General features: G+C 55.8%; 2 protein-coding genes across 8 annotated transcripts; both read left to right on the top strand.

Moving 5' to 3' along the window:
- The first annotated feature begins 103 nt into the window (after positions 1-103).
- RABGGTA (Rab geranylgeranyltransferase subunit alpha) lies at positions 104-6,281 on the top strand. Of its 4 annotated transcripts, none has more exons than XM_027065482.2 (17): positions 104-288; positions 602-667; positions 817-927; positions 1,273-1,397; positions 1,584-1,771; positions 2,011-2,214; positions 2,512-2,595; positions 2,683-2,765; positions 2,855-2,956; positions 3,062-3,167; positions 3,266-3,317; positions 3,469-3,557; positions 3,697-3,785; positions 3,880-3,996; positions 4,850-4,963; positions 5,229-5,316; positions 6,067-6,281. In XM_027065482.2, exons 2-17 carry the CDS (start codon positions 656-658, stop codon positions 6,213-6,215), a joined length of 1,713 nt encoding a protein of 570 aa, XP_026921283.1. In that variant the 5' UTR covers positions 104-288; positions 602-655; the 3' UTR covers positions 6,216-6,281. The 4 variants fall into 4 exon arrangements, with proteins under 4 accessions (XP_026921283.1, XP_026921284.1, XP_026921282.1 ...); XM_027065483.2 differs by having other exon boundaries at positions 105-288; positions 602-658; XM_027065481.2 differs by lacking the exon at positions 104-288 and adding an exon at positions 300-435.
- TGM1 (transglutaminase 1) lies at positions 6,279-22,882 on the top strand. 4 transcript variants are annotated; one of them, XM_053224319.1, is made up of 15 exons: positions 6,279-6,364; positions 9,440-9,775; positions 9,903-10,091; positions 11,070-11,318; positions 11,698-11,816; positions 11,924-12,031; positions 12,484-12,658; positions 13,042-13,180; positions 13,312-13,415; positions 16,204-16,292; positions 16,837-16,990; positions 17,098-17,379; positions 17,502-17,662; positions 18,035-18,171; positions 22,479-22,882. In XM_053224319.1, the coding sequence occupies exons 2-15, from the start codon at positions 9,442-9,444 to the stop codon at positions 22,705-22,707; spliced, it is 2,469 nt and encodes an 822-aa protein (XP_053080294.1). In that variant the 5' UTR covers positions 6,279-6,364; positions 9,440-9,441; the 3' UTR covers positions 22,708-22,882. The 4 variants fall into 4 exon arrangements, with proteins under 4 accessions (XP_053080294.1, XP_053080295.1, XP_026921281.1 ...); XM_053224320.1 differs by lacking the exons at positions 6,279-6,364; positions 22,479-22,882 and adding exons at positions 6,381-8,765; positions 20,008-22,472; XM_027065480.2 differs by lacking the exon at positions 6,279-6,364 and adding an exon at positions 6,382-8,826.
- Positions 22,883-23,896: the final 1,014 nt, after the last annotated feature.

The following is a 23,896-nucleotide window of genomic DNA, read 5'->3' as shown; positions in this document are numbered from 1 at the left end:
AACTAGACTGCAGTTCTACCAGCTGACTGAAATTGCAGCCCCTACTGCTTGCGTGCGCCATTGCGCACGCGCACTCGTAAACACAAGAAGTAAAACAGGGATTTAGCCTTTCTAGAGAGTACCGGCGCACGCGTCTACCGAGCCCGCCTACTCAGCCGCCGGCCCCTCTCCACGCCTGCAGAGGGCGCTGCGCCTTGAAGAGACCGGGCGTGGCGCCGCTCTAGCCTGCGCCCGGACTCCGTGGCAGGCGCGGCAGCTTAGCGTCCCCCACGCCTCCCCTCGGCGCAGGTGGGTCGGCCCGCGCGGGGCGGGAGTGTCTGGGATCTGTGGGGTGGGCGGGTAGCGGCAGTCTCTAGGCGCATGTCGTCCCTATTGCTTCAGTTCCCTGGATCGGGTCCGGTCCCGGAAGATCGGGCTGTGGGCAGGGCGGCACGGGTACGAATCCCAGTGTGGGTGAGCGCTTCTCCAGGACGGGCGCCGCTCTTCCCCGACCCTTTCACACCGCAGGGGTCTTCTCCGAGGCTCCAGTGCGGCTTCCGGGGAATAGCTAGGGGCGGGGCTAGCGGGGGCGGGGCTCCCATGATTGACACTTTTTTCCCAGGTTTCTCAGGCTTCCAAGGGACCCCTCCCCGGTCCTGAACCCTGAGCCGGCACCATGGTGAGAACTGTGAGCAAAGCCCCTCACCTCCCCATGCCCGTGCCCCGCGTGGCGTTGCCTCCATTGCCCTGTATAAACCTGGGGTTCCGCATTGGGGGTTTCGGTGGGTCAGCCCCTGCAAGGCAGCCTGCGCCCTTCCAACCCGTTCATCCCTGTAGCACGGGCGCCTGAAGGTGAAGACATCGGAAGAGCAGGCGGAAGCCAAAAGGCTAGAGCGGGAGCAGAAGCTGAAGCTATACCAGTCAGCCACCCAGACTGTCTTCCAGAAGGTGGGGCCCTCAGAGGTAGCCCCTTTACCAGGTGGCCCTCTTAGGATAGCACAGAGGCCAAGAGCTGGGCCTTAGAGTTGGACTGCCTGGCTGCATATGTGGGTTCTGTCACTTACAAGCTATGTGATCTTGGGCAGGTTACTGAATTTCTTTAAGTTTCAGTTTGTTCATCTGTAAAATGGGGCTTACTGCATAAGGTTGTTGTGAAAATTCAATGAGAGAATACACGTAAACCCATAAAGCGTTCTGCATGCTACCTATTGTATAGAAAGGCATTCCGAGAATATTCAGTAGTTCTATTTGTTATTTGCCTATGACCTCTGACCCTGCTGCCTGCCTTCTAAGCGCCAGGCTGGTGAGCTGGATGAGTCTGTCCTGGAACTGACAAGCCAGATTCTGGGAGCCAATCCTGACTTTGCCACCCTCTGGAACTGTCGACGAGAGGTGCTTCAGCAGCTGGAGGCCCAAAAGTGCGTAGGAGTTAAGGGCCCCAGGAAGATGGCATTAGCCCTCTCCTGCCCAGGTCCAGTGATGGAGGAAGAATGGGACAGCCAGGAGCATAGGCAGAGGGGAGTGGAGGGCTGAGTGCAGAAAGCCAGGAGTGAACTGAGATTGGGTGTTGTAGGGCCCTGAGCCCCATTTCCCTTTGAGTGCAGGTCCCCTGAGGAGTTGGCTTCTCTGGTGAAAACAGAACTGGGCTTCCTGGAGAGTTGCCTGCGGGTGAACCCCAAGTCCTATGGTACCTGGCACCACCGCTGCTGGCTGCTGGGCCGCCTGCCAGAGCCCAACTGGGCCCGGGAGCTGGAGTTATGTGCCCGCTTCCTTGAGGTCGATGAGCGGAACTGTACGTGCCTACTGATTGTGTCCCACCTCGTGGTCCTGGGGCCTCAGTAAAGCCCAGAGTTGGGAGGGATGACCAGGACAGGTCCACTGAGCTGATGGCAGAAGGGATGCTGGAGACAAATGCGTGCTCTGTAGAACACACAGAGGTGTTTTTAAGGGCCTCCAAGGGAACTCTGGGGATTCTAGCTATGAAGCTCCTCTTGCCCGACTTCTGAGATGTGCTGTCACCCTTCTTCCTAGTTCACTGCTGGGACTACCGGCGGTTTGTGGCTGCACAGGCAGCCGTACCCCCTGCAGAGGAGCTAGCCTTCACTGACAGTCTCATCACCCGAAACTTTTCCAACTACTCCTCTTGGCATTACCGCTCCTGTCTCTTGCCCCAGCTGCACCCCCCGCCGGACTCTGGACCACAGGGACGCCTCCCTGAGGATGTGCTACTCAAAGGTAAGGAGGGTCAGAGGGTGCTGGGGAGGACTCTGCAGTGATTCCTTTCCAGCCTTGATGCCTAACCCTGTTCCTGAACCTGCTACTTGGGCTTACTGAGCACCTACTTTGTGCCTGGCTTTGGGGGTACATAAGAGTCAATCCCTCTGCAGTGGGAAAGATACAGCTGATATATGTAGCCGCTATGCAAGGCCCACAGATAGTTGAAACTGAGGGCTGGAGGTACTCCTGGGTGAGGGTGGGATGTTGGGGCGGCCAGGAGCCCACCAGAATCCTGTGCCTCCTTGGCCCCTGCAGAGCTGGAGCTGGTACAGAATGCCTTTTTCACCGACCCCAATGATCAGAGTGCCTGGTTCTATCACCGCTGGCTCCTGGGACGAGGTGAGCAGTGGGGAAAGAGGCTGGGTGTTTAGGGCTTGGAAGGAATGGAAGAATTTAAGGAGACCTGAGGTTGTGTCTCCCCCCCAGCTGACCCCCAGGATGCCCTGCGCTGCCTGCACGTGAGCCGGGATGAGGCCTGTCTGACTGTCTCCTTCTCTCGGCCCCTCCTAGTGAGTCCTGCAGCTTTTGCCGGAGAGCATCATGGATGTGGGCCCGGTGCTGTTGGGGCTGACGGGTCTCTCTTTGTCTCCTGGGCCAGGTGGGGTCCAGGACAGAGACCTTGCTGCTCTTGGTTGATGAGTCACCCCTGGCTGTGGAGTGGAGGACCCCAGATGGCAGGAACCGGCCTAGCCACGTCTGGGTATCCCAGGATTGATGGGGCAGAGTGGGGGACTGGGGTGGGGCTGGAGTGGGACAGTCAGAAAAGTGGTGAAGCTCGAGCATTTCCTTAACCTGGTGCTCCCAGCTCTGTGACTTGCCTGCTGCCTCCCTCAATGACCAATTGCCCCAGCATACATTTCGTGTCATTTGGACAGAAGGCGATGCCCACAAGGAGTGTGTGCTTTTAAAAGGTGACACAAGCTCTACGGTTTTATCCCCTCGCAGCAGTATCCCTGTCCCTCTCCTCCTCTCATGGTTGCCCCCTTCTACCACCCATTCCTTCTCTCAGGCCGCCAGGAGGGCTGGTGCCGGGACTCGGCCACGGATGAGCAGCTCTTCAGGTGATGACAGGGAAGCACACAGACAAGGAGAGGGGGTCTGGACTCTGGGGCGGGAGGCTGGAGGCTCGGGCATATGGTCTCAGACTGGATACTGGGGGTGACTAGCACCCTGAGTGGACGCCATCCCATCCCCCGCCTTGCTCATCCTCAGGTGTGAGCTGTCGGTGGAGAAGTCCACGGTGCTACAGTCCGAACTTGAATCCTGTAAGGAGCTGCAGGAGCTGGAGCCGGAGAATAAGTGTGAGGCCCCATTCCCCCAAGGTCCTGCTCCTCTAAGGAGGCCCCTTTCCAGGAAGGCCTCTTGGGGAGAGCAGGAAGGGTCTCAAGAGATGGGAGCAGGGGACCTAGAAGAGACAGTCCTCCCCCCTCCCTTCCTCAGGGTGCCTGCTCACTATCATCCTGCTGATGCGGGCACTGGATCCTCTGCTGTATGAGAAAGAGACGCTCCAGTACTTCCAGACCCTCAAGGCAAGTTGGACCTGGAGGAACAGGTAAGGGGGAGGCCTGGTGGGCCGCAGGAAGACAACTGACGGGCCTTGCTCGCCTTCCCCGTCCCCGCCAGGCCGTGGACCCGATGCGGGCAGCGTACTTGGATGACCTACGCAGCAAGTTCTTGCTGGAGAACAGTGTGCTCAAGATGGAGTATGCTGAGGTGCGCGTGCTGCACCTGGGTCACAAGGTAGGGACTGCTGTGCACACCTTCCCCGGGCCCTCGCCCTGCTGGCCCTCCCTTCCTCCTCATCCCCTGGCCAGCTCTTGTGTCTTCTCCATGGGCTCAGCTGAGGCCCTCAGTCTGGTCTCACCAAACCCATGGCTTTGGCCCCAGTCTCAGGTGCCTTTCTGGACTTTTTTCTTAGCCGAGATTGAACTCCTCTTCCTTCAAGCCTGTTCTTCCTGGCCTTGTTTTCCGTCACTTGCCCCATCATTCTTGTTATGCAGTTTCAAATCCTGAGTCATCAGGGCCTCTTCGTGCCGTCCCTTCTTCGGGACCGGTCACATCTTCCTTCTTCCCTCAGAGCGAGCCCTCACTCACCCCCACTCACTCCGATGCTTCCCTCCCTGGAGCAGGCCGCGGCGCCTAAAGCCTGAGTAGTTTCTGGAGATGTTTGACAAACTTCCCAGACTCTGTGTTTCCTCTCCTTGGGGTCTTTCCCAGCCAGTATTCCCAACACAGCGGCTTCAGCATGTCCTCGCAGCCCGCCTCCCCTGCCACCAGACTGATCCCCCAGCCGCAGCATTCCCGCTCCTGCCAGTGTCTGTGCCCACCCCAGCGCCCTCCTGCATTTCCTGTCCCTGCCAGAGGCTGCCTCCTCCCCATCCACTCACTGGCCACCCCACCCCTGCACCCCTGTCTGTCCCATGTGCTTGATGGGGAGTGTATACTGTCGGGGTGGGGGGGGGTGGTTGTAAGGTAAGCTTACCCGTCCTCTCCTCGCCAGGGGCCTGTGTGGAGCACAGAGGGTCAGTGCCTCGTGACCGATGGCTGAGGCCCCTCCCCCAAGCCTCATCGGGTATCTCATTCCCCTCCTCAGGATCTGACAGTACTCTGCCATCTGGAACAGCTGCTCTTGGTCACTCATCTTGACCTGTCACACAATCGTCTCCGAGCCCTGCCCCCTGCCCTGGCTGCCCTGCGCTGCCTTGAGGTAAAGCACTCCATCACCACTGTCCTGGGTGGCCCTCTTCCCTTTTCTCCACCTCAGAAGTCTGCCCACCCTACAAAGAGGTGTCCAGATCCTCCCAGCCCCTGCAAGTGACCCTGTGCCTTCTCTGCCTCGGTCACCTAGACTTCCCCAGGAGCCTTTCCTTGCACTGTAAGCTGATCACCCCAGGCTCCCTACTTGCTTGTACCAGTCCCAGGCTGACGGCTGCCTGCCTGGCCTCGTCTTCCCTGCCCTCCCTGCTCCCCAGGTCCTTCAGGCCAATGATAATGCCATAGAGTCCCTGGACGGTGTCACCAACCTGCCCCGACTACAGGAGCTCTCACTGTGCAACAACCGTATCCTTCTTTCTGGGTGCCTTTCAGACAGCGGGTAGGATGAGCTGCTGGGCTGGGAAGGGACAGACAGCAAGCAGGGTGGGTGGGAGAGGGGCCACTGGTGGTCTAAGCTAAGGAGAGAGGATAGCTTGGGGCTGTGTGGGCCATCATTGACTTGCACTGGTCGTTTTGCAGGGTAGAAGTGACTTCCTCAAGCCAAAGTTCATAAATCAGCAGCCTCCAGATGTTCTTGGGTACCCCATGGTACTTTAAAAATCAGGAAGCTTCATATTTAAAAACTTGAGAATTCTGATTCTACTTAAAAACTGGAAGTTAGGGGCACCTGGCTGGCTCAGTTGGTAGAGCACGAGACACTTGATCTTGGGGTCATGAGTTCAAGCCCCATGTTGGGTGTGGAGCCTACTTTTAAAAAAATTGGAAGTTAAAGCAACCCTTGGCCTGCATTTCCACTCAGCAACCCTTGGCCGTTGTTGAGTCATGGATGTCCCTGGAGCCAGAGCTAGCTTTCTTGTTGGCCATACACCGCTCCTTCTCGTACCACATCTGGCCTGCCTCTTGGGCTTCCGGCCTGGCCCCATGGGCAGGTGTTTGCAGTCTATAGTCTTATTCCCTCCAGGGAAGTGTGCAAGATGCCTGCCAGCCAGACCGCCAGGCAGCAGCCCCTGGTCTTGAGGGAGAACAGGAATAGATACATGGGAGCTCGTGGATCTGGGGGAACATGCCTCATTTTCCTTGACTCTTCTGCCCAAGGCCTCCAGCAGCCCACAGCGCTCCAGCCTCTTGCCTCCTGCCCCAGGCTGGTCCTCCTTGACCTGCAGGGCAACCCCCTGTGCCAAGCAGCGGGCATCTCTGAGCACCTGGCCGAGCTGTTGCCTTCAGTTAACAGCATCCTCACCTAGGAGATCCTTCCCCACCCCTGTTCTTTAACTTATTGGGACTGAATAAACAATGGAGAGGCCCCCCAGGCTGCTATGCTGCCGCCACCGCCACCACCACCACCACCATTACTACTGCCACCTATTTTGGAAGAGGAAAGGAGAGAGTTAGGGTGTGTCACCTCATCCTCGCCCTTTCATTTCATGCTCGGTCCTGCTGTTTCCTCCCATGGGGAACCAGAGTCTCTGTTCTGGGGCAGAATTTGCCCCAGATGCCTTAAATGCAAGGGCTGTATTAGAGTTTACCTTCTGGTTGGGGCTGGGGCTGCAATCGAGTTTGGGTCCAGGTTCTGGTTGGGGCTGGGCTACAAAGCAGCCGTAAGTCGCCAACTAGAAGGACTCATAAAAGTTTCTCCCATGACTCCTGCCCCTTCCAGATGCCCTCTGTGCCCCGGCTCATTCACTACAGCTGAGAGGGCTGTTCCCACGAGGAGCTGGTCAGGGTGCCTTTGCTCCGCCCTCTGGTAACTATAGTATCGATCCTCATGAGTAGCATTCTGCTGTTGAACAGCACTCGAAAGTACTATATCTCAGCTGACCCTCACAAGTGCTTAGGGATGAGATGGTGAGGCCCATTGTACTGATGAGGAAACTGCACCAAAGCCATCTCTGCACCTTGGTCTGGGATTCTGCTTGTGTCCGTTCTTCTGTATTGATATGGGATGATAGGTCAAGACTGGCCTCAGCTCCCGAGGTACCGAACTGGGTATCTGTTCCCATGGTGCCCTGCTATACACACCCCTTGTCCTGACTTTAGAGCCCCAAGGCACTTGAGCCTCCTAGAGGGAGGAGAGGGGAGCGGCTCACGGGTTAGGGCACTGAGTCAAATCTGGCTAGGTGGGGAAGAAGACCAAAACAAAAGAGAGAGTGACAAGGTACTTTTCTGGTTCCCTGGGAAATGTTCACACACATCCGGTCCCTTAGGGCCCTGCCCCTTCCCATGTTCATGGTGATACATACAGCCCCTCAACAAAGCCCTTTGGCTGACCTGCCTGCCTGGGATTTTGATTTTTACTTGTGTGTCCTTTGCGGGTGTTAGAGGTGGGGACAGACCCTCTGCCAGGTCAGGGGTTTGGAGCTAGACAGGGAAAGGTCACTGTGGGTGTGGAGAGCTCCCTGCCAGGTCCTGGAGTCTCAGTCCCCATTCCCTGCCTGATGCATCACCAAGTTCAGCCTCTCCTCTAGTCGGTTTCCATGTGTCTTCTTGCCAACCCTGTTTTCACTGTCTTCTCTTCAGTGGCCTATGGGCAGAGCAAGGACAACAGCAGGATGGAGGGAAGAGACCCCAAGAAATGGCCCCAACCTTCCTAAAGAACTTTCAGGAGAGCCTCCCAGAGATGTCTGACCTCCTCTTTGCCTTAGGGTTCCCTCAGTGGCATCCCTGGTGTTCCTCCAGTGCCAGGGTGGAGTTGGGATACACACAGGGCAGATGCCTGGAGCCGGTCGGTCAGGATTTCTGGGAAGAATTCCAAGTTGGAGAATCCTGGACTCCAGCTGACCAGCCACCCCTCTCTGAGAGAAAAGGGGTAGTCTGCAGCCTGGGGAGAGGGCCTCACTTCCCACCTGAGCCTCAGAGCGAGGGCCCAAACATTCCCCAAGCTCCCAGGCTGGGGGCAGAAAACAAGAAATTGCTCCTACTCTGACCCTCACTCCCCACCCCATCCCCCCACCCCTGCCAATCCCAAAATTGTAGGGACACAGGAAGCTGGGGGCAGTTCATTCATGCCAAGGGTTGTGAAGCAGCTGGAGGAAGAAGGAAGGACAGATGGGTGGGGGGGATCAGAGGATCTGGTAGAGCCGGCAGGTCAGGGGCTGGCTGGTGGAGCCAGTCTGAGGGCCTGGCTGCTGATGTCACCAGTCTGCAGCTTCGGATCCCAGGACCTCCCTGGGCAGGACCAGGCCCATGGGCAGTTTCACAGGGCTGAGCCTGGCCCAGGCTGTACCAGACCCTGGCAGAGGCAGAGGGACCTGGGGTCTTATGGGAGCAGAGGCAGGCAATGTGAGCTTGGGAACAGGGGGCCCGCTGCCTAGGGGCTTGGGTGAAGGGACATTCTGCCCCACAGCTGTGGGGTCTTCTCACCCAGGAGAGGGGGCCCCTTGTGCACCGGTCTGGCAGGAACCAGCCTGGAGTGGGGTCTGTCCGTGGGGGCAGTCTCACAAGGCCTTCCACTTTCACCACAGCTTTGAATCCTGACAGACCCCGGCCCCGCCCCGCTTTGGCTCATTTCCACAGTTCCTCGAAAGGGGAAAGGGGATGCGGCCAGGTCTCCTTTCCCGCCCCTACCTCTGGAGACAGCCCCCAGAGGCCGGGCCTCTTCCGCAGAGTGAGGGGATGAAGCAATCAGGCTTCCCCTTCCCTGCAGCTTGGCTCCGCCCTCCCCCCTCATAAACCACTTACCTGCCCGTCCCACACCTTCCACTCGTGCCTCCTCGACCGTCCTGGGTCCCAGCAGTCCCAACCTGTCCCAGCCCGGCTGCCGGACTCAGCCCTGCTGTCGCCACCACCGCCGCCAGGTGAGGCTCTGGCAGGCCCCGGCAAGGTGGGGTGTGGGCCAGCCGGAGCCTGCCAGCCCCGGTCAGGCTGCCCCTGACGCCCAGGCTCTGCACCCCAGGGACGTCGGGCTCCCGAACCCGCAGCCCCCGCCACTCCGCGTGGGTGTTTGACCTAACGTGGGAATGCCAAGGACCCCAAATCCTGCATATCACCTGCCCATCTCCTACAAGGAGCCTTGGGTGGGGGATCTCTGCCAAGAATGGGTTCTAGAGGCAGGCAGCTTCGTGGACCTCTAGGCAGAGTAGCTGGCAGGTGGGAGGGAGCAGGTTTCGGGGATGGTCTGTGCCCTGGGTCCCGAGGCTGTGACAAGTGTCTACTCATTTCTGGGATGGGCCCTTAAGAGCAGGTTTCTCAGTGGGTCATCTAGTTTGGTGGATGTGGCTGTGGGGGTAAGAGGGGAAAGATTTCTCTGCAGTGTGGGAAGTTTCTCTAGGTGAGTTTGAAGGGAGTCTTTGGGGAGGGTCCCTGGATGGGTCTGGGGGAATCTCTGGGGCAAGATCAGATCATCTCAGTCATCTGGTTGGGCTCTCCAACCAGCTCTCCAGATGGAGGGCTTCTGGGTGGGCCAGCTGGGGCGTTCTGAGTACAGGAAGTCTGAGTGGGTGATAAGAGCCTCCCTACCTCTTCCACACAGGCATGATGGACGGTCCTCGTTCAGATGTGGGCCGCTGGGGCGGGAACCCTTGGCAGCCCCCCACCACACCTTCCCCAGAGCCAGAGCCGGAGCCGGAGCCGGAGAGACGATCTCGTCGAGGAGGCCGTTCCTTCTGGGCTCGCTGCTGCGGCTGCTGCTCATGCCGAAATGAAACAGATGCTGACTGGGGACCTGAGCCCCATGGAGACCGAGGGTCTGGCAGGGGTCGAGGGTCCAGCTCTGGGGGTCGAAGACCAGACTCCCGGGGCTCAGATTCCCGCCGGCCTGGCTCCCGGGCCAGTGGTGTGAACGCAGCTGGAGACGGCACCATCAGAGGTGAGGCTCTCCTAGCCAACTTATCTGAGAGCTGAAAGGCCTTAATGGCGCCTGAGACTCATCCTGACATCTCTGGGGGCCTGGGCTTCCCATGGGGCCTCGCTGACCCAGAGCTGTGGCCTTGCAGAGGGCATGCTGGTGGTGACCGGTGTGGATCTGCTGAGTTCACGCTCGGACCAGAATCGCCGAGAGCACCACACAGATGAGTTTGAGTACGACGAGCTGATTTTACGCCGTGGGCAGCCTTTCGACATGGTCCTCCACCTCTCTCGGCCCTATGAGTCCTCTGATCATGTTGCCCTGGAGCTGCTTATCGGTCAGTGGGGCCTGCAGTGGGGAGGGTGAAAGCCCAAGAATTGGGGAGTGCTGGCTAGCAGGGCTTCCAGCCCTGGTATTAGGATCAGAGGGACATCTTTAAGCTCCTACCCTCACCCCACTTCTCACCTCTGCCAGACAAGACAGGTGCAAGCACAGGAGTGTGTCTCAGGGAGGGTCTTGGTGTCCCATGTTCCTAAGCTCACCCTCTTCAGGGCTCCTGAGGCGTCTGTCTCAAAATACTTTCTCTTCAGGTGCTTGCTTCAGCTACTCCTTCATTGCTGCTGCCTCTGTGTGTCTTTCTTTCTGGGTCTGTTCTCCTTCCCCAGGGTGTGGCTGGCTCTCTCCTCTCTGTCCAACTCTGTCTCTCTGTCCCCATGACCCAGGGCAGGTGCCTTTCTCACCGCGTTGCCTAGTGGCCGTTGACTGCCCAGGCTGGTGATTATGCTGCTGCCGGGGGCGGGCGACTCCTCATACCCTTTGATTAAGGCCTAGCCGTGCCCACCCCAGCCTCTAATTTCCCAGGTACCCCCACCACTGCCACCAGGGATGTTGAAGGCTCTGGAAGCTTCAGCCCCAGGGGGTAGGCAGGGTTGGCCTTCAGGATCTGGGCTGCCCTTTCACCAGGGGTAGGGGCATCCGGACCCAGCCAGGGCAGCTCTGCCCCTCCAGCCCAGGCCCTGGGACAGGCAGGCAGGCAGACGGTGACAGTGGCCTTGTCTCTTCTACCCACCTCTGAGTTCAGGGTCAGGGGAACAGGTTTGGGATGTTGGACTGCTCTGCCCTGGCATGTGGGCAAGCATCGGGTGGGGACAGAGCTGCTTTCAGAGTCTGTCACAGACTAAGGTGATGGCCCAACTCAGGGACACACACACACCGATGTGTGTCATACACATTCTGGGTTGGGCTGGGAGAAGTCCAAGGCTCTATCTCCCCTCAGAGAAGCCTCACCAGCTAATTGCTGCTTCTCCTGCTCCAGGAAACAGCCCCGAGGTGGGGAAGGGCACGCACGTGATCATCCCAGTGGGGAAGGGGGGCAGCGGAGGCTGGAAAGCCCAGGTGACCAAGGCCAGTGGGCAGAATCTGGACCTACGTGTCCACACCTCCCCCAACGCCATCATCGGCAAGTTTCAATTCACGGTCCGCACACGTTCAGAGGCTGGCGAGTTCCTGTTGCCTTTTGACCCCCACAACGAGATCTACATCCTCTTCAATCCATGGTGTCCAGGTGAGCCTGCTGGAGTCAGGAGCAGGGCGTGGACAGGAAGGAGGGGGGCTCAGAGCTCCCCTTCCTCGAATCTGGCTAGGTGCCTATGTGCCTAGTAGAAACCGGCCTTCTATTGTTCAGGTGAGGGGACCTAGCTCCGGTGTAGAATGGTGGCCGCCCAAGGTCACGTGGCCTCACCTCTCCAGGGCCCTGGTTACAGCCACCTTCCTCCCACCATTTCTGTCATGCTCCCTCTGACCTTCCAGGGAGAAGTGCTGTCGGGCTAGGGGTGTCCCCACTCCTGATCTGTGTACAGGAGTCCTCTAGAGTTGGCCCAGGGGCAGGTGGGGCCCAGGGAGAGGTCTAGAGGGGACCAGGCATATGTGTTTTGGGGACACAGAGGACATCGTGTACGTGGAGCATGAGGATTGGCGACAGGAGTACGTGCTTAATGAATCCGGGAGAATTTACTATGGGACTGAAGCACAGATTGGCGAGCGGACCTGGAACTATGGGCAGGTATGGCTGGCCAGGGCCACGTGCACTTGGGGAAGTAAGAGGCAGGTGGGGTGGGGTGAGGAAGTGTGTGCTGACCTAAGGGTCACCTCTGCCCTCCCTCCCTCCAGTTTGACCATGGAGTGCTGGATGCCTGCCTGTACATCCTAGACAGGCGGGGCATGCCATATGGAGGCCGCGGGGACCCGGTCAGTGTCTCCCGGGTCATCTCTGCCATGGTGAGCACCCACACGTCTCTGAGTGCTATGACGTGTCTGCCTCCTGCCTCCCACCTTCCCTGCCCCCTGCTCCTGCCCTTTCTGATTTCTCCAGGAACTCAGCCCTGTCCTGCCCTTGCAAAGGGTATTGTAGGAGGGGTCTCACTCCCTCTCTTCTCCTTGCCTGGCCCCACCCTACCCTTTCTGGCTTCTGTCCCAGCTCTTGTGGAATGTAGGGCCAAACCCAAAACTTGGCACACCCAGGATTCACATTACTGTGTCAGATCCGGCAGTGGGGGGGTAGGGAGTGGAGGGGGGGGCAGATGTCTTTGGGAGGCCTGGGCGGGGCTCAGGTTGGCTAGATTCTGAGGCATTTAGGGGTAAAGGGTGGTGGCAGGGGCAGGGCTGGGGACTACATGGAAGGCCCTGAGCCTCTCCCTCAACTCCACCCAACTCCATCCTGTCCTGGGCAGGTGAACTCCTTGGATGACAATGGGGTCCTGATTGGAAACTGGTCTGGTGATTACTCCCGAGGCACCAACCCATCAGCTTGGGTGGGCAGTGTGGAGATCCTACTCAGCTACCTACGCACCGGCTATTCCGTCCCCTATGGCCAGTGCTGGGTCTTCGCCGGTGTGACCACAACAGGTAGTGGAGGGACTGGGACAGGAGCTGCCTGGGCCCTACAAGGAAGAGGGAAGGAAACCAGAACCCCACCCAGCAGTGGCTACAGTGCAGGGACAGGTGGGGGGTGGATGGTAGGCTGACCTTAATTATCATTAATTAGTGTTAACTACCTAGGGATGCCTAGGGGAGAGGAGGGAGAAGCACTGGGCAGGGACAAGGCCAGGCAGGTGGCCTGGCTTCCCCTAACCCCCAACGCTCCCTGGCCCAAAGGCCTCCTGAGCCCTGACCCAGCTTGGCAACCCAGTAGCCCTTGTCCCCCTGCTATTCCTCACCTGATACCTCACCTGCCCACCACCCCACTCCTGCCGGGGCCCTGACCTCTAACCCTGGCTCCTCCTCCATAGTGCTGCGTTGCTTGGGCCTGGCTACCCGCACTGTCACCAATTTCAACTCGGCACATGACACAGACACATCCCTCACCATGGACATCTACTTTGACGAGAATATGAAGCCTCTCGAGCACCTGAACCATGATTCTGTTTGGTAAGGCTGGGGCCAGGGCTGGGCTGCCCATCCTTGGTGACCAAGGATGGTGACCAAGACTTGGACACTGAGGGCACAGGGAGGCCCTGGGCAGGCTGCTCAGACCCAGCCCTCCCTCTGTGTCCATCCAGGAACTTCCACGTGTGGAACGACTGCTGGATGAAGAGGCCAGATCTGCCCTCTGGCTTTGGTGGGTGGCAGGTGGTGGATGCCACACCCCAGGAAACCAGCAGCGGTGAGATGGGCCCCACCTGGCTCCTGTGCCCCCCTTAGCCCCATCCCCATCTCCCAACCTGGGTAACAAGCCCCAAGTGTCAGCACCATCTGGGCGATAGAACCTGGCCCTTTAACCCCCATGTTTCTTTTCTTTTTTTTTTTTTTTTTAGAGATGTTACACATTCAGTTTATTTTCTTGAAGTTTATTATAGACCCCAGTGTTTCTTTAAACAGGCTCACTGATGGGATCACTGTCCAGCCTTTCACTATTTTTACCTTTCCGCATAACTCTCTATTTGCCTAAATCTTCTTTATTTACAATGACTAATATATTCAGATGGCTCAAAAGGCAAAAGATGTAGGAAAATTTGGTAAGAGCTTTTCCTCCCTAGCACACCTGCTCTTCTCCTTTGCTCTTTTACTTACACATCCTGGGGGTAATTAATCGAAGGACCATTTTATTTATCTATCTTTTTTAAGTTAAAAAAGGTCATTATCATAAGTAGTACATGTTTGGAAGTTGGGGGGAAGTACAGAATTGAATAAGATAAAATATAAAATTTCCCTATTCTCTCTCAGGATGTTTCTGGTTTTATTTCTTTCTTTTTTAAAATATCTATTTATTTATTTATATGTTTATTTTGGGGGGAGAGAGAGAGTGTGAGTGGGGGAGGGACAAGAGAGAGGGGACACAGAATCCAAAGCAGGCTCCAGGCTCTGAGCTGTCAGCACAGAGCCCAACCTGGGGCTCGAACCCACAAATTGGGGGATCATGAATGACCTGAGCTGAAATTGGATGCATAACTGACTAAGCCACCCAGATGCCCCTAAATGCTTATTTATTTTTGAGAGAGAGAGAGAGAGATAAGCAGGGAGGGGCAGGGAGAGAGGAAGAGAGAGTCCCAAGCAGGCTCTGCTCTATCAGCACAGAGCCTGACACAAGGCTCAAAACTCACGAACAGTGAGATCATGACCTGAGCTGAAATCAAGAGTCAGACACTTAATTGATTGAGCCACCTAGACGTCCCCGTTTTTGTTTTGTTTGAGTAAATGTCTAGGTCCCACCCCAGACCTGACATTTCAGACATTCCAGGGATAGATGTACATATTTATTTATTTATTTATTTAGAGAGTATGAGCAGGGGAAGGGCAGAGAGAGAGAGAGAGAGAGAGAGAGAGAGAGAATCCCAAGCAGGCTCCACACTGTCAGCACAGAACTCAATGCAGGGCTTGAACTCATGAACCGGAAGATTACGACCTGTGCCAAACTCAAGAGTTGGGCACTTAACCGAGTGAGCCACACCCAGGCGCCCCTAGATCTACATTTTTGAAAGCTCCCTTGGTGACACTGAAGATGAGCTGGGTTTAGGACCACTGCAGGCCCTTGTGGGACACATGAGAAGGGGTGGCCCAGAGAGGTGGAGTGACTTTCTCCAGGGCAAGGGGCATCAGGTCAACAGCAGAGTCTCACCAGGCCTTGACTCCCTTTATGCATTCTGACTTTCACCAAGTTCTTCTCTTGTCTGTTCTGTTGCTCGTTATGAGTTGTGTGTACAGGATGGAAAATGCCAGAGTTCGGATAGGTCGGAGAAACTAGGCCCCATAACCGAGCCCTAAGAGATCATCACTGATGGCATGACCTGCTGATGTCTTTTCCACAGCACACACATTTCCTCAAACACCAGACCTGCTGTACGCGCTGTTCTCAAACAGCCGTCTGCTTCCACCTTTACATTCCAGCACCAGGCAGCTGGGCCTGCCCCTCCTGCTGCCTTCCTCTCCACCTCTCCCTTCCTCACCCCACGCCAGATAGCCCTTGCCTAACCTGCATTCCTCCCTCTCAATCATCTCTGTGAACAGTGCCCCCTGCCTTGTGCAGCCAGGCACTGCCCATGATGCTGGAACAGCCTGGCCTGGGATACTGGGGGATCTGAGCTCCTGTCCCCACTCTGGGAAGTAACGGGGTGGGCAGCAGGCAGGGGTTCTGAGGCCAGCCAGACCCAGGTCTGATTCTAGCTTGATCACTTCTCTATAATATGGGGATAATATATACCAGATGGGGTTGTTGGGGGAATTAAGTGAGATCATCATATATCAGAGAGGATAGCAGCATGCCTGGAACAGTAGCTCTTCAGTAAATAGTAGCTTCTTCCATTCTTTCTTTGTCTGACTGTCTTGCAGATCTTGACATCTATTTGGCTTCCCTGAGCCTATGTCCCTATCTGTAAAAGGAAACCATAGTTAGGTGTTTTCTAAGAATCTTTCCTGTTGGGTGGCCCTCACTTCCTGTTTTGTGCCCTCTCTTGTCAAGCCTTTTCCTTGTCAGCCCATCTCCTCCAGAAAACCCTCCAAGCATGCCAAGAGACGAATCTATTTCCCACCAGCTCCCCTCTCACCTCCCCACAGAGAAGACACACTGCAGGCTGTAGAGCTGAGGGTTTGTTCTGGATCTTTCTGGAATGGTGGCTGCTTTCCCAGCCAGTAAACAGAGTCACCCTGGGGTCTGGGTTTGTCTTGATGCAGGATGGGTTTCCTGACTTCTAGGGGTCACAGTTGATATCCAGCTTCGCCCAGTAGAGGAAAGATGTGTTGATAACTTGGTTATCAAGGCCGACTTGTCCCACCTTTGACCTCACCCTTGTTGACTGAAGCCAAATGGAACTGTATTTTTCTTTGTGTTCCTTCCCTGGGTTGGACCAGGTGGCAGCTGACCTAAGGCACCAGGGTCTGGGTGGGTGGGCCTCTCCCTAGGATCAGAGGATCCCCTCAGCCTCCTGGGATCTCTCACCTCTGTCCTGGTCCCCTAGGCATCTTCTGCTGCGGCCCCTGCTCTGTGGAGTCCATCAAGAATGGCCTGGTATACATGAAATACGACACGCCCTTCATTTTTGCTGAGGTGAGGACTGTGTTCCAGGTGCCTTCCTGGGTGGTCTGGAGAGACCAGAGCACAAGTGTCAGGCCTCGGTTCTCTGGTCTTGACTTCACCGCTGACCGAGTAGCTGTGTGACCTTGGGAAAGTCACTCATTTAGAGTCTAGGTTTCCTCATCTGTAAAAGGGTGATAATAATGGCCGCTGTGCTTCCTGTACTCAGGATCAAAAGAAATAATGGGTATGAATCTGCTTTATAAGTCATAAAGTCCGTGAATGAGCATAAGGGATTACTGTTATTAATGCCAAAATGCACTGCAAGGAGCCTCCCAACTTCTTCCCTTCTCTCTGGCCTCATCTGGCTCAGCTTGGAAAGTCTCCCAGGTTGGCTGTGCCAGGAAGTTCCTAACCCTTGGATCCAGCCCTCCCTGCAGCTCCTAGGTTCAGGGGAAGGCAGTGGGTGGGTGGGTGGGGGGAGTGGTGGGGGGAGGGGGGAGCAGGGGGTCAGGCCCAGCCTCAGACCCTCTGGTTATCTCATTCTTGGCTCACACCCCCCACAATCCCCCAACAGGTCAACAGTGACAAAGTTTACTGGCAGCGACAGGATGATGGTAGCTTTAAGATCGTGTATGTGGAAGAGAAGGCCATTGGTACGCTCATCATAACAAAGGCCATTGGATCCAACATGCGAGATGATGTCACCCACATTTATAAACACCCAGAAGGTACCGTTCCCTGAACCTGGCCAGCTCTGGCCCACACCAAGGGTTCCCACTGAGCACTTGCCCGCTCCAGCAGTGGCTGTAACCTCACCCTTACCCTCAACCCCCAGGCTCAGAAGCAGAGCGGAAGGCAGTGGAGACAGCAGCCGCCCACGGCAGCAAACCCAACGTGTACTCCACGCGTGACTCAGCAGAGGATGTGGCGATGCAGGTGGAGGCACAGGACGCGGTGATGGGGCAGGACCTGACCGTCTGCGTGGTGCTGACCAATCGCAGCAGCAGCCGCCGCACCGTGAAGCTGCACCTCTACCTCTCGGTCACCTTCTACACCGGTGTCACCGGGTCTGTCTTCAAGGAGAGCAAGAAAGAAGTGGTGCTGGCGCCAGGGGCCTGTGAGTGCTCCTTTCCCACCCTGCCCCGCTGATGGCTAGGCACCCCGGGCTGTGGACATGGAGGCCCCAGGAGGCCATGTCTGGGCGAGCGGGCCTAGGTGACACCTTGCCTCTTCCCCCAGCGGACCGCGTGTCCATGCCTGTGGCCTACAAGGAATACCGGCCCCACCTGGTAGATCAGGGGTCCATGCTGCTCAACGTCTCGGGCCACGTCAAGGAGAACGGGCAGGTGCTGGCCAAGCAGCACACCTTCCGTCTGCGCACCCCTGACCTTTCCCTCACCGTGAGTGCAGCCTGCTGGGCTGGGCACGAGGGATGCCCTGGGGCTAAGGGAAGTCGGAGGGGTAGGGGAGAGGACGCTAAGCCTGGCCACCAGTTCCGGAGAAGGTCAGGGACTGGCTGTGGGCTCTTGGGCCCCAATGTCCTCCCCTGTAAAATCAGATCTCCTATTCCCGATCCTGCAGATGCTTCAGTGGGGGAGTGGGTGGGAGTTTCTTCTCTGGCATCCGCGGAGCCCCATTCTTCTCCGGGGTGCCCATGTGGGACTTGGGGGGAGGTTTTGATTCTGGAATTTTCCCCTCTCTGGTGGAGTGTATGATTCCCTTGTATTTGGCCAGGGTCTCTGATGCGGAGGGGGTGTCTCTTTTTCTCTTAGTTGTTGGGGGCAGCCGTGGTTGGTCAGGAGTGCGAAGTACAGATTGTCTTCAAGAACCCGCTGCCTATAACCCTCACCAATGTCGTCTTCCGGCTTGAGGGCTCCGGGCTACAGAGACCCAAGATCCTCAATGTGGGGTGAGTCTGGCCTCTCCCCGCCCCCACCCCTGCCCTTTTCTGCTCTCCCAGACTGCCAGGGGTCCCACATTGCTTCCTGTCTTGGGTCAGGACAGTAGTCGGTCAGGACCCAACACAGCAGCCTGGAGCCAGCCAGCAAGGCCTTCTAACTTAGTTCAGTGGGAGCAGCATTTGAGACCCGCCATGTGCCTAGTGCGGGGCCTGTCCTTCCTCACTGTCCCGCTGCGGAACCAACACTTCACCTAGGAATCTGTAGCAGCTCATCACTAACATGCGCCCGCCACTCAGGAATTGACCAGGCACTTCAGGATTATTATCCAATTTGCAGACCACAAAAAACCCTTTAAAGTACATTAGAGAGCATCGTATGATTAAAAGCAAAGCTTTGGGATCCTGAAAACTTAGGCTCAAGTCTCAGCTCCAACATTCACTAGCTATGTGCCCTTGGGCAAGTGACTTATCTCCTTTAAGCCTGTTTTCTCAGCTGGAAAGTGGGGATAGCAACCGTCCCTGGCTCCAAGGGTGGTTGTGAGAATTCGGTGAGCTATGCACATAAAGCATCTGGTGTTGGGCTTGGCACAACGTGAGCCTCTGTTGGTAGTTCTTACTTTGATTATTGCTACCGTCACCTCCACTTTATGACAGGGAAGCTGGTGGCCGTGTCTCATGAGGTCTCCCAGCCCGTAAGGGGCAGACTCTGCTCTTCCCACCATGGCCCACCCAACACGCAGGCTCTCAAGCCTGTGGCTTCGTTTGTGCCAGGAGGGCTTGAGCAGCGGTTCCCAAGGAGAGGGCCCTGTCCCATAGGTCCTCTGCCAGCCCACCTGGGCCTCACCCCAGGCTCAGAGAGGCTCTGCACCCAGGGAGGGCACACCCAGTGCTTGTGTGCCTAGGCCTGGGCTGTCATCTCTGACACAGAGCCACACATGCTGCTGTGACCCTCCCTGGAATAGCACAGAGGGAAAGCAGAGAAGGCCAGAGGCTGGCTGACCTGTAAGATCAGACTTCTGGTGACGGGGGCAGGTGTTTTCCTCTTTTGACAAAGAGTGCCTGAGGGAAAGGGATGGCCCCTGTGGAGGGGTTGGGTGGGGGAAGCAGAGGGTCCCTGCCCGCCCTGCCTCTTCCTTCCCCGGACATATAGCAGGCTCCGCCCGGTGGTGGCCCCCGCTTTTGCCAATAGGTCAAAGCTGAAAGGTTGCTATCCTGAGCCTTGCCCCACCTTGACCCTGCATGACGTGATATGCCACAAAGGAGTGCCTTCCCCATTTCACCTTGCAAGAGTGTCCAGCAGCTTAGACTGTGCACCTTGGGGCTCCCAGTGAGCTCACTCTGTGGCCATCTCTCACCTGCAGATGACGAGGGTTTCCCCTGTTCAGAGGGCTCCCCAGAGCTGGACTGTCCTCAGCAACTCACCACATCTTTGATTCTTGCCCCTGCCTGGGAGTAAAAAGAGGACCCCTGTGCTGAGCGTGGGGAGATCCAGCCCCGCCCTGTAGCTGTGAGGCTTGTGTGACACCCAACCCCCCACCCCCCACCTTAAAGGCCTTAGTCTTCTCTCCAGTAAATGAGAAGGTTGGATGATGGTTTCTCAAGGGAGGTCCTCCTTAGACATTCTGTGGCTCTTCTCTGCTGCAAGCCCAGGCGGGGGTCTACAGAGCAATTGAGAAGGGGGAAGTCCCTGGGCTGTTGGTTCAGATATATTAGATTCCAAGACAGATACTACTTTGCTCTCGTTTGCACATCAAAGGCTGTGGTATGGAAACCCCATTAAGCATAGGTGTGCCACCCAGTGGGGTGACTGGCCACTTAATAAACATTACAAACTTACTCCTCCAGATGGCTGTTGTCACTCACCGCCAAGCCAGTCACCAGGGGAGACTGAAGTCTATTCCAAACCCTTCTGGGGAATTTGCTCCACAGCCTGAATCATATTCTCTAGAATGTCCTTAAGGGTGGCCTTCTGGGGTAGACTTGACTTTGGAGAAACAGCCTGAAGCCATTCAAAGCTAAGACTAATTAAAAAGGTAGGTGGAAAAGGTGGGTAGTGTGCCCTTTTCCATCAGAAATGAGGTTCGGCTGTGAGGGAGGAACAGGATGCACCCGGCGCGTGTCAGGGAGAGGGAGAGAGAGACAGATGTGGTGTACGTGTGGTTTTCCGTGGCTCTGAAGACAAATCTGAGAGGAGTTTTTAAATTCGTTTCAAGGCTTGATAACGTGATTGAACCAATCCATAAGTGAAGCACGATGCTCATTTGGATGTCTAATTTCTGGTGTCCTTGTCAGAGAGCCGGTTTCATTACCTGCACTGTTTCAGGCCCATTCCAGCTGTAGCAGCTGATGCGCTCAACTTCAACCAGCAGACCTGGGTGTGTCAGGTCTTGCCTGACACTGAGGCCGGGGCTGGGAGAGATCTTGACATTCCTAGCTGGAAGCTGAAAAGCAATTTCTCTTAGAAATAACGTTTACAAGTAAAGGCTGTATTCCAATCTAGTACAGTTCAATTCTAGTATGAATTAAGTACAGTGTTGAAGGCTGACCTGAGCCTAAACAGCTTGAAGTTTGTATCTCTGGAAAAATGGGCATGAGTTAAAAATGCGAATTTGTAACCGGCCACAGTATAGCCTACCTGTTAAGTTATAGACTTAATGTCTAGTTATATATTATAATAAGTCTAGAAATTAGGTCTGTAACTTAATGGGGAGACCATCTATATCTCCCTGCCTTCCACTTATTCCCTCCTTTGTGGAGCTTAGAGTCACCTTCAAGGCCATCTGATTCCACCCCCTCATTTTATATTCATTCCCATTTTACAGACCAAAAAGTGAGAGTCAGAAGTTTAATAATTTGTCCTAAACCACACAGCTAACAGCGGTAGAAGAAAGAGTCCAATGTGGTCCAGGGCAGCCCTTTGGAAGCAGGCTCCAAGCTAAATGTTTTGCCCCAAGGAGAGCCCATCTTTGAAGTTGGGGTGTTGGCTCTTTCCCTTAGAAGACTGAGATGTCTGCACAAAGTCCGGCTCCAGAGTGGATCCCCCAAGGCAGGCTTGGATTGAAGAGGGGGCCAGAGGCAAGGGTTCAGGCAGAGGCAGGAAAGGACAGATGCTAACAGGCACAAGCAGGTGTGATAGAAATGCAATCGTGTTCAGTGTATACAGTGCACAGGCCGATTACTGCAGGAGCTCAGAGCAGGACAATGTTCACTTCCCTGAGGGCAGGAGGTGCTCAAGGGGTGGTGTGAGCTGGGCCTGGAGCCAGCCCAGGAGCAAAGCATGAAAACAGAGGTGAGTTCGGGGAGGGGAAGGAGCTCATTGTTGGGGCTGGTGGGCAGGAGGAATGGTGGGGGATGATGAGGCCTTGCAGGCGGGGCTGAGTCAGAGTGAGCCTGTGTGTCGGGTTAGGGAGCTGCCGTCTCATCCCAGAAGCACCGAGGAAGCCAAACCCTTGACGGATTCAGTTCACCTCCAAGTGACTAGAAACTAGAGTGGGAAAATAAGATAGGACATTAGGAGGCAAGGAGGCCAGTTGGAAGGCTAGTGAAATTGTGATTCCCAGAGGGAGGGTCTGGGACTAAATTTCCAGAGGTCCATGGAGAAGGGGGGAAATGAAGACACCATAGTATGTATGTGTGCACATGTACACATGTATCTCTCTCTCTCTCTCTCTCACACACACACACACACACACACACACACACAGTTGTCCCTTTAAAGATGCCAATTGTCTATTCTTGGGAAGGACTTTCCTTTTTCTCTGAGATAACATCTTTCCAGTGTTTGGAGGTATTAAAGATGCTCCTTCCTCTTTGGTAAGATGATTATATTGCAGAGGCTGATTAATTATCTTCCACTTTCTTTCTCGGCAAAACTGAAATTATTTGGCAACACTGCGTTGAGCCCCGAAGTCTCATTTTAAAGTTTCCTTGGTCCTGGAACCCCCAGATGAGATGGGGTGGCTGGTCTGGTTAGGGCAGGAGCATTGGCGATGGAGAGGTGGGGGACACAACATGCAGCCTTTGTCCAGGTGTTTGTGGGGGTGGGGAAGGGATGGATCCCTGGATGACAGATGATGGGAAGATTTCCAGCTCAGGCAGCTCGGTGGGTGGCCACTGACCTGGCTATGCAGAGGCGAGGGCAAGGAGGCCTTGGGGGCTCCGGCTTCGTCCTGGCCGCTGGTGTGGAGATTCCAGCTGAGTCCAGAAATGCCCAAAGGGCTCCACCTTCTGCTCCTTCCTTCCTGGCAGCCCCATCAGTCCTTCCTCCCCACTCCACCCCCAGTCACCCAGGTCCATGACTCTATCTTTGCCCATAGGGACATTGGGGGCAACGAGACAGTGACGCTGCACCAGAAGTTTGTGCCTGTGCGACCAGGCCCCCGCCAGCTCATCGCCAGCTTGGACAGCCCCCAGCTCTCCCAGGTGCATGGTGTTATCCAGGTGGACGTGGCTCCGGCCCCTGGGAGCGGAGGCTTCTTCTCAGATGCTGGAGGCGACAGTCACTCAGGGGAGACCATCCCTATGGCATCTCGAGGTGGAGCTTAACCCCTGGCCAGGAGCAATGGGACTGGAGTCAGAGGAGCAAGGACATTGCCTCGCAGGGACCCAGCGCAGAGCTGCTCTCCGTAGGTTCAGGTGGGGAGGCCGGGGCACCTGGGAAGGGGGCCGCTCTTCAGTTGCACTGGGCAGCACAGATGCTAATAAACTGTTTTTTAATGAACCGTTTTTAATGAAACCGTTCTGTCCATCTACCAGTTCGTCTGTCCCTGCTGCCAGCGCAGCAGCTCTTGAGATAGGGCCTGCTTGGCGTCAGGACGACCTTGAACATTTGACTGGTCTTTCCCCACTCCAGGATGCTTCTAACTGACCAAAAACCCTTCTGAAGGCCCCCGGAGTGAGGCGGGCCTGCCTCCCTTCCATGGCACCCACGGTGGGTGAGAAGGATCGAAGTGTCCTCTTGTAGGCACACATTTGAGGTAGAACTAGGCTGGAGTCCTTTCTGAGCAGCAAAAACCACTTTCCAATATTTGTTTTCAAATGTGTTTGGCTAAGAATATTTATAAAAGCAACACATGTTCAATGTTGAGAATTCAGAAGACACGGAAAACTGTAAAGGAGAAAAGAACAATAAGCTTCAACTACCACCAGCTACAGAAAACAGACAGCCGTAAACATTGTGTTTCATATGCCGATCCCCCCTCACCCCCCACACGGTGTAACCTGTGGTGAGCATTTTCTCACAGCATTAAATAATCTTTGAAACCATCATGTTTACAGACTGGGCAGTAGTCTTGACTTCCAGGCCATCCTCCTGGTCCTCCTGAAGCCCCTGCTCAGCCTTGGGGTGTCAGAGTGACTCAGGCCTCCAGCCAGGCGCTCCCCCAACCAGCTACACTCTGCCTAGGTGAGTCCTGCCAGTCACGTGGTCTTAAGGACCACTGGCTCCCCAAATTGCATCTGTTTTCCTTGAACTTTAAACTGCCTTATCTATTGTCTTCTTAGCGCGTCTGCTGGAGACTCACAGATGCCCCCCATGTACTGTCTGAGATCAAACTCCTGACCTCCTCGAGCATATCCCACGGCCTCCCCATATCAGTAAATGGCAACTCCATCTTTCCAAGTTTCATGGGCCCCAAAGCATGAAGTCACTCTTGGCTTCTTTCCTTCTCTCATATCCCACTTCTGGTCTATCAGCCAGTCTTTTAATGTTATTCTCTCTGTCTCTCTCCTTTTT

Source organism: Acinonyx jubatus, chromosome B3 (assembly GCF_027475565.1).
Source record: "Acinonyx jubatus isolate Ajub_Pintada_27869175 chromosome B3, VMU_Ajub_asm_v1.0, whole genome shotgun sequence".
NCBI classification, from domain to species: Eukaryota; Metazoa; Chordata; class Mammalia; order Carnivora; family Felidae; genus Acinonyx; species Acinonyx jubatus.
Note: the sequence above shows the minus strand (reverse complement) of the source record. Positions and strands in the feature narration are given on the sequence as shown.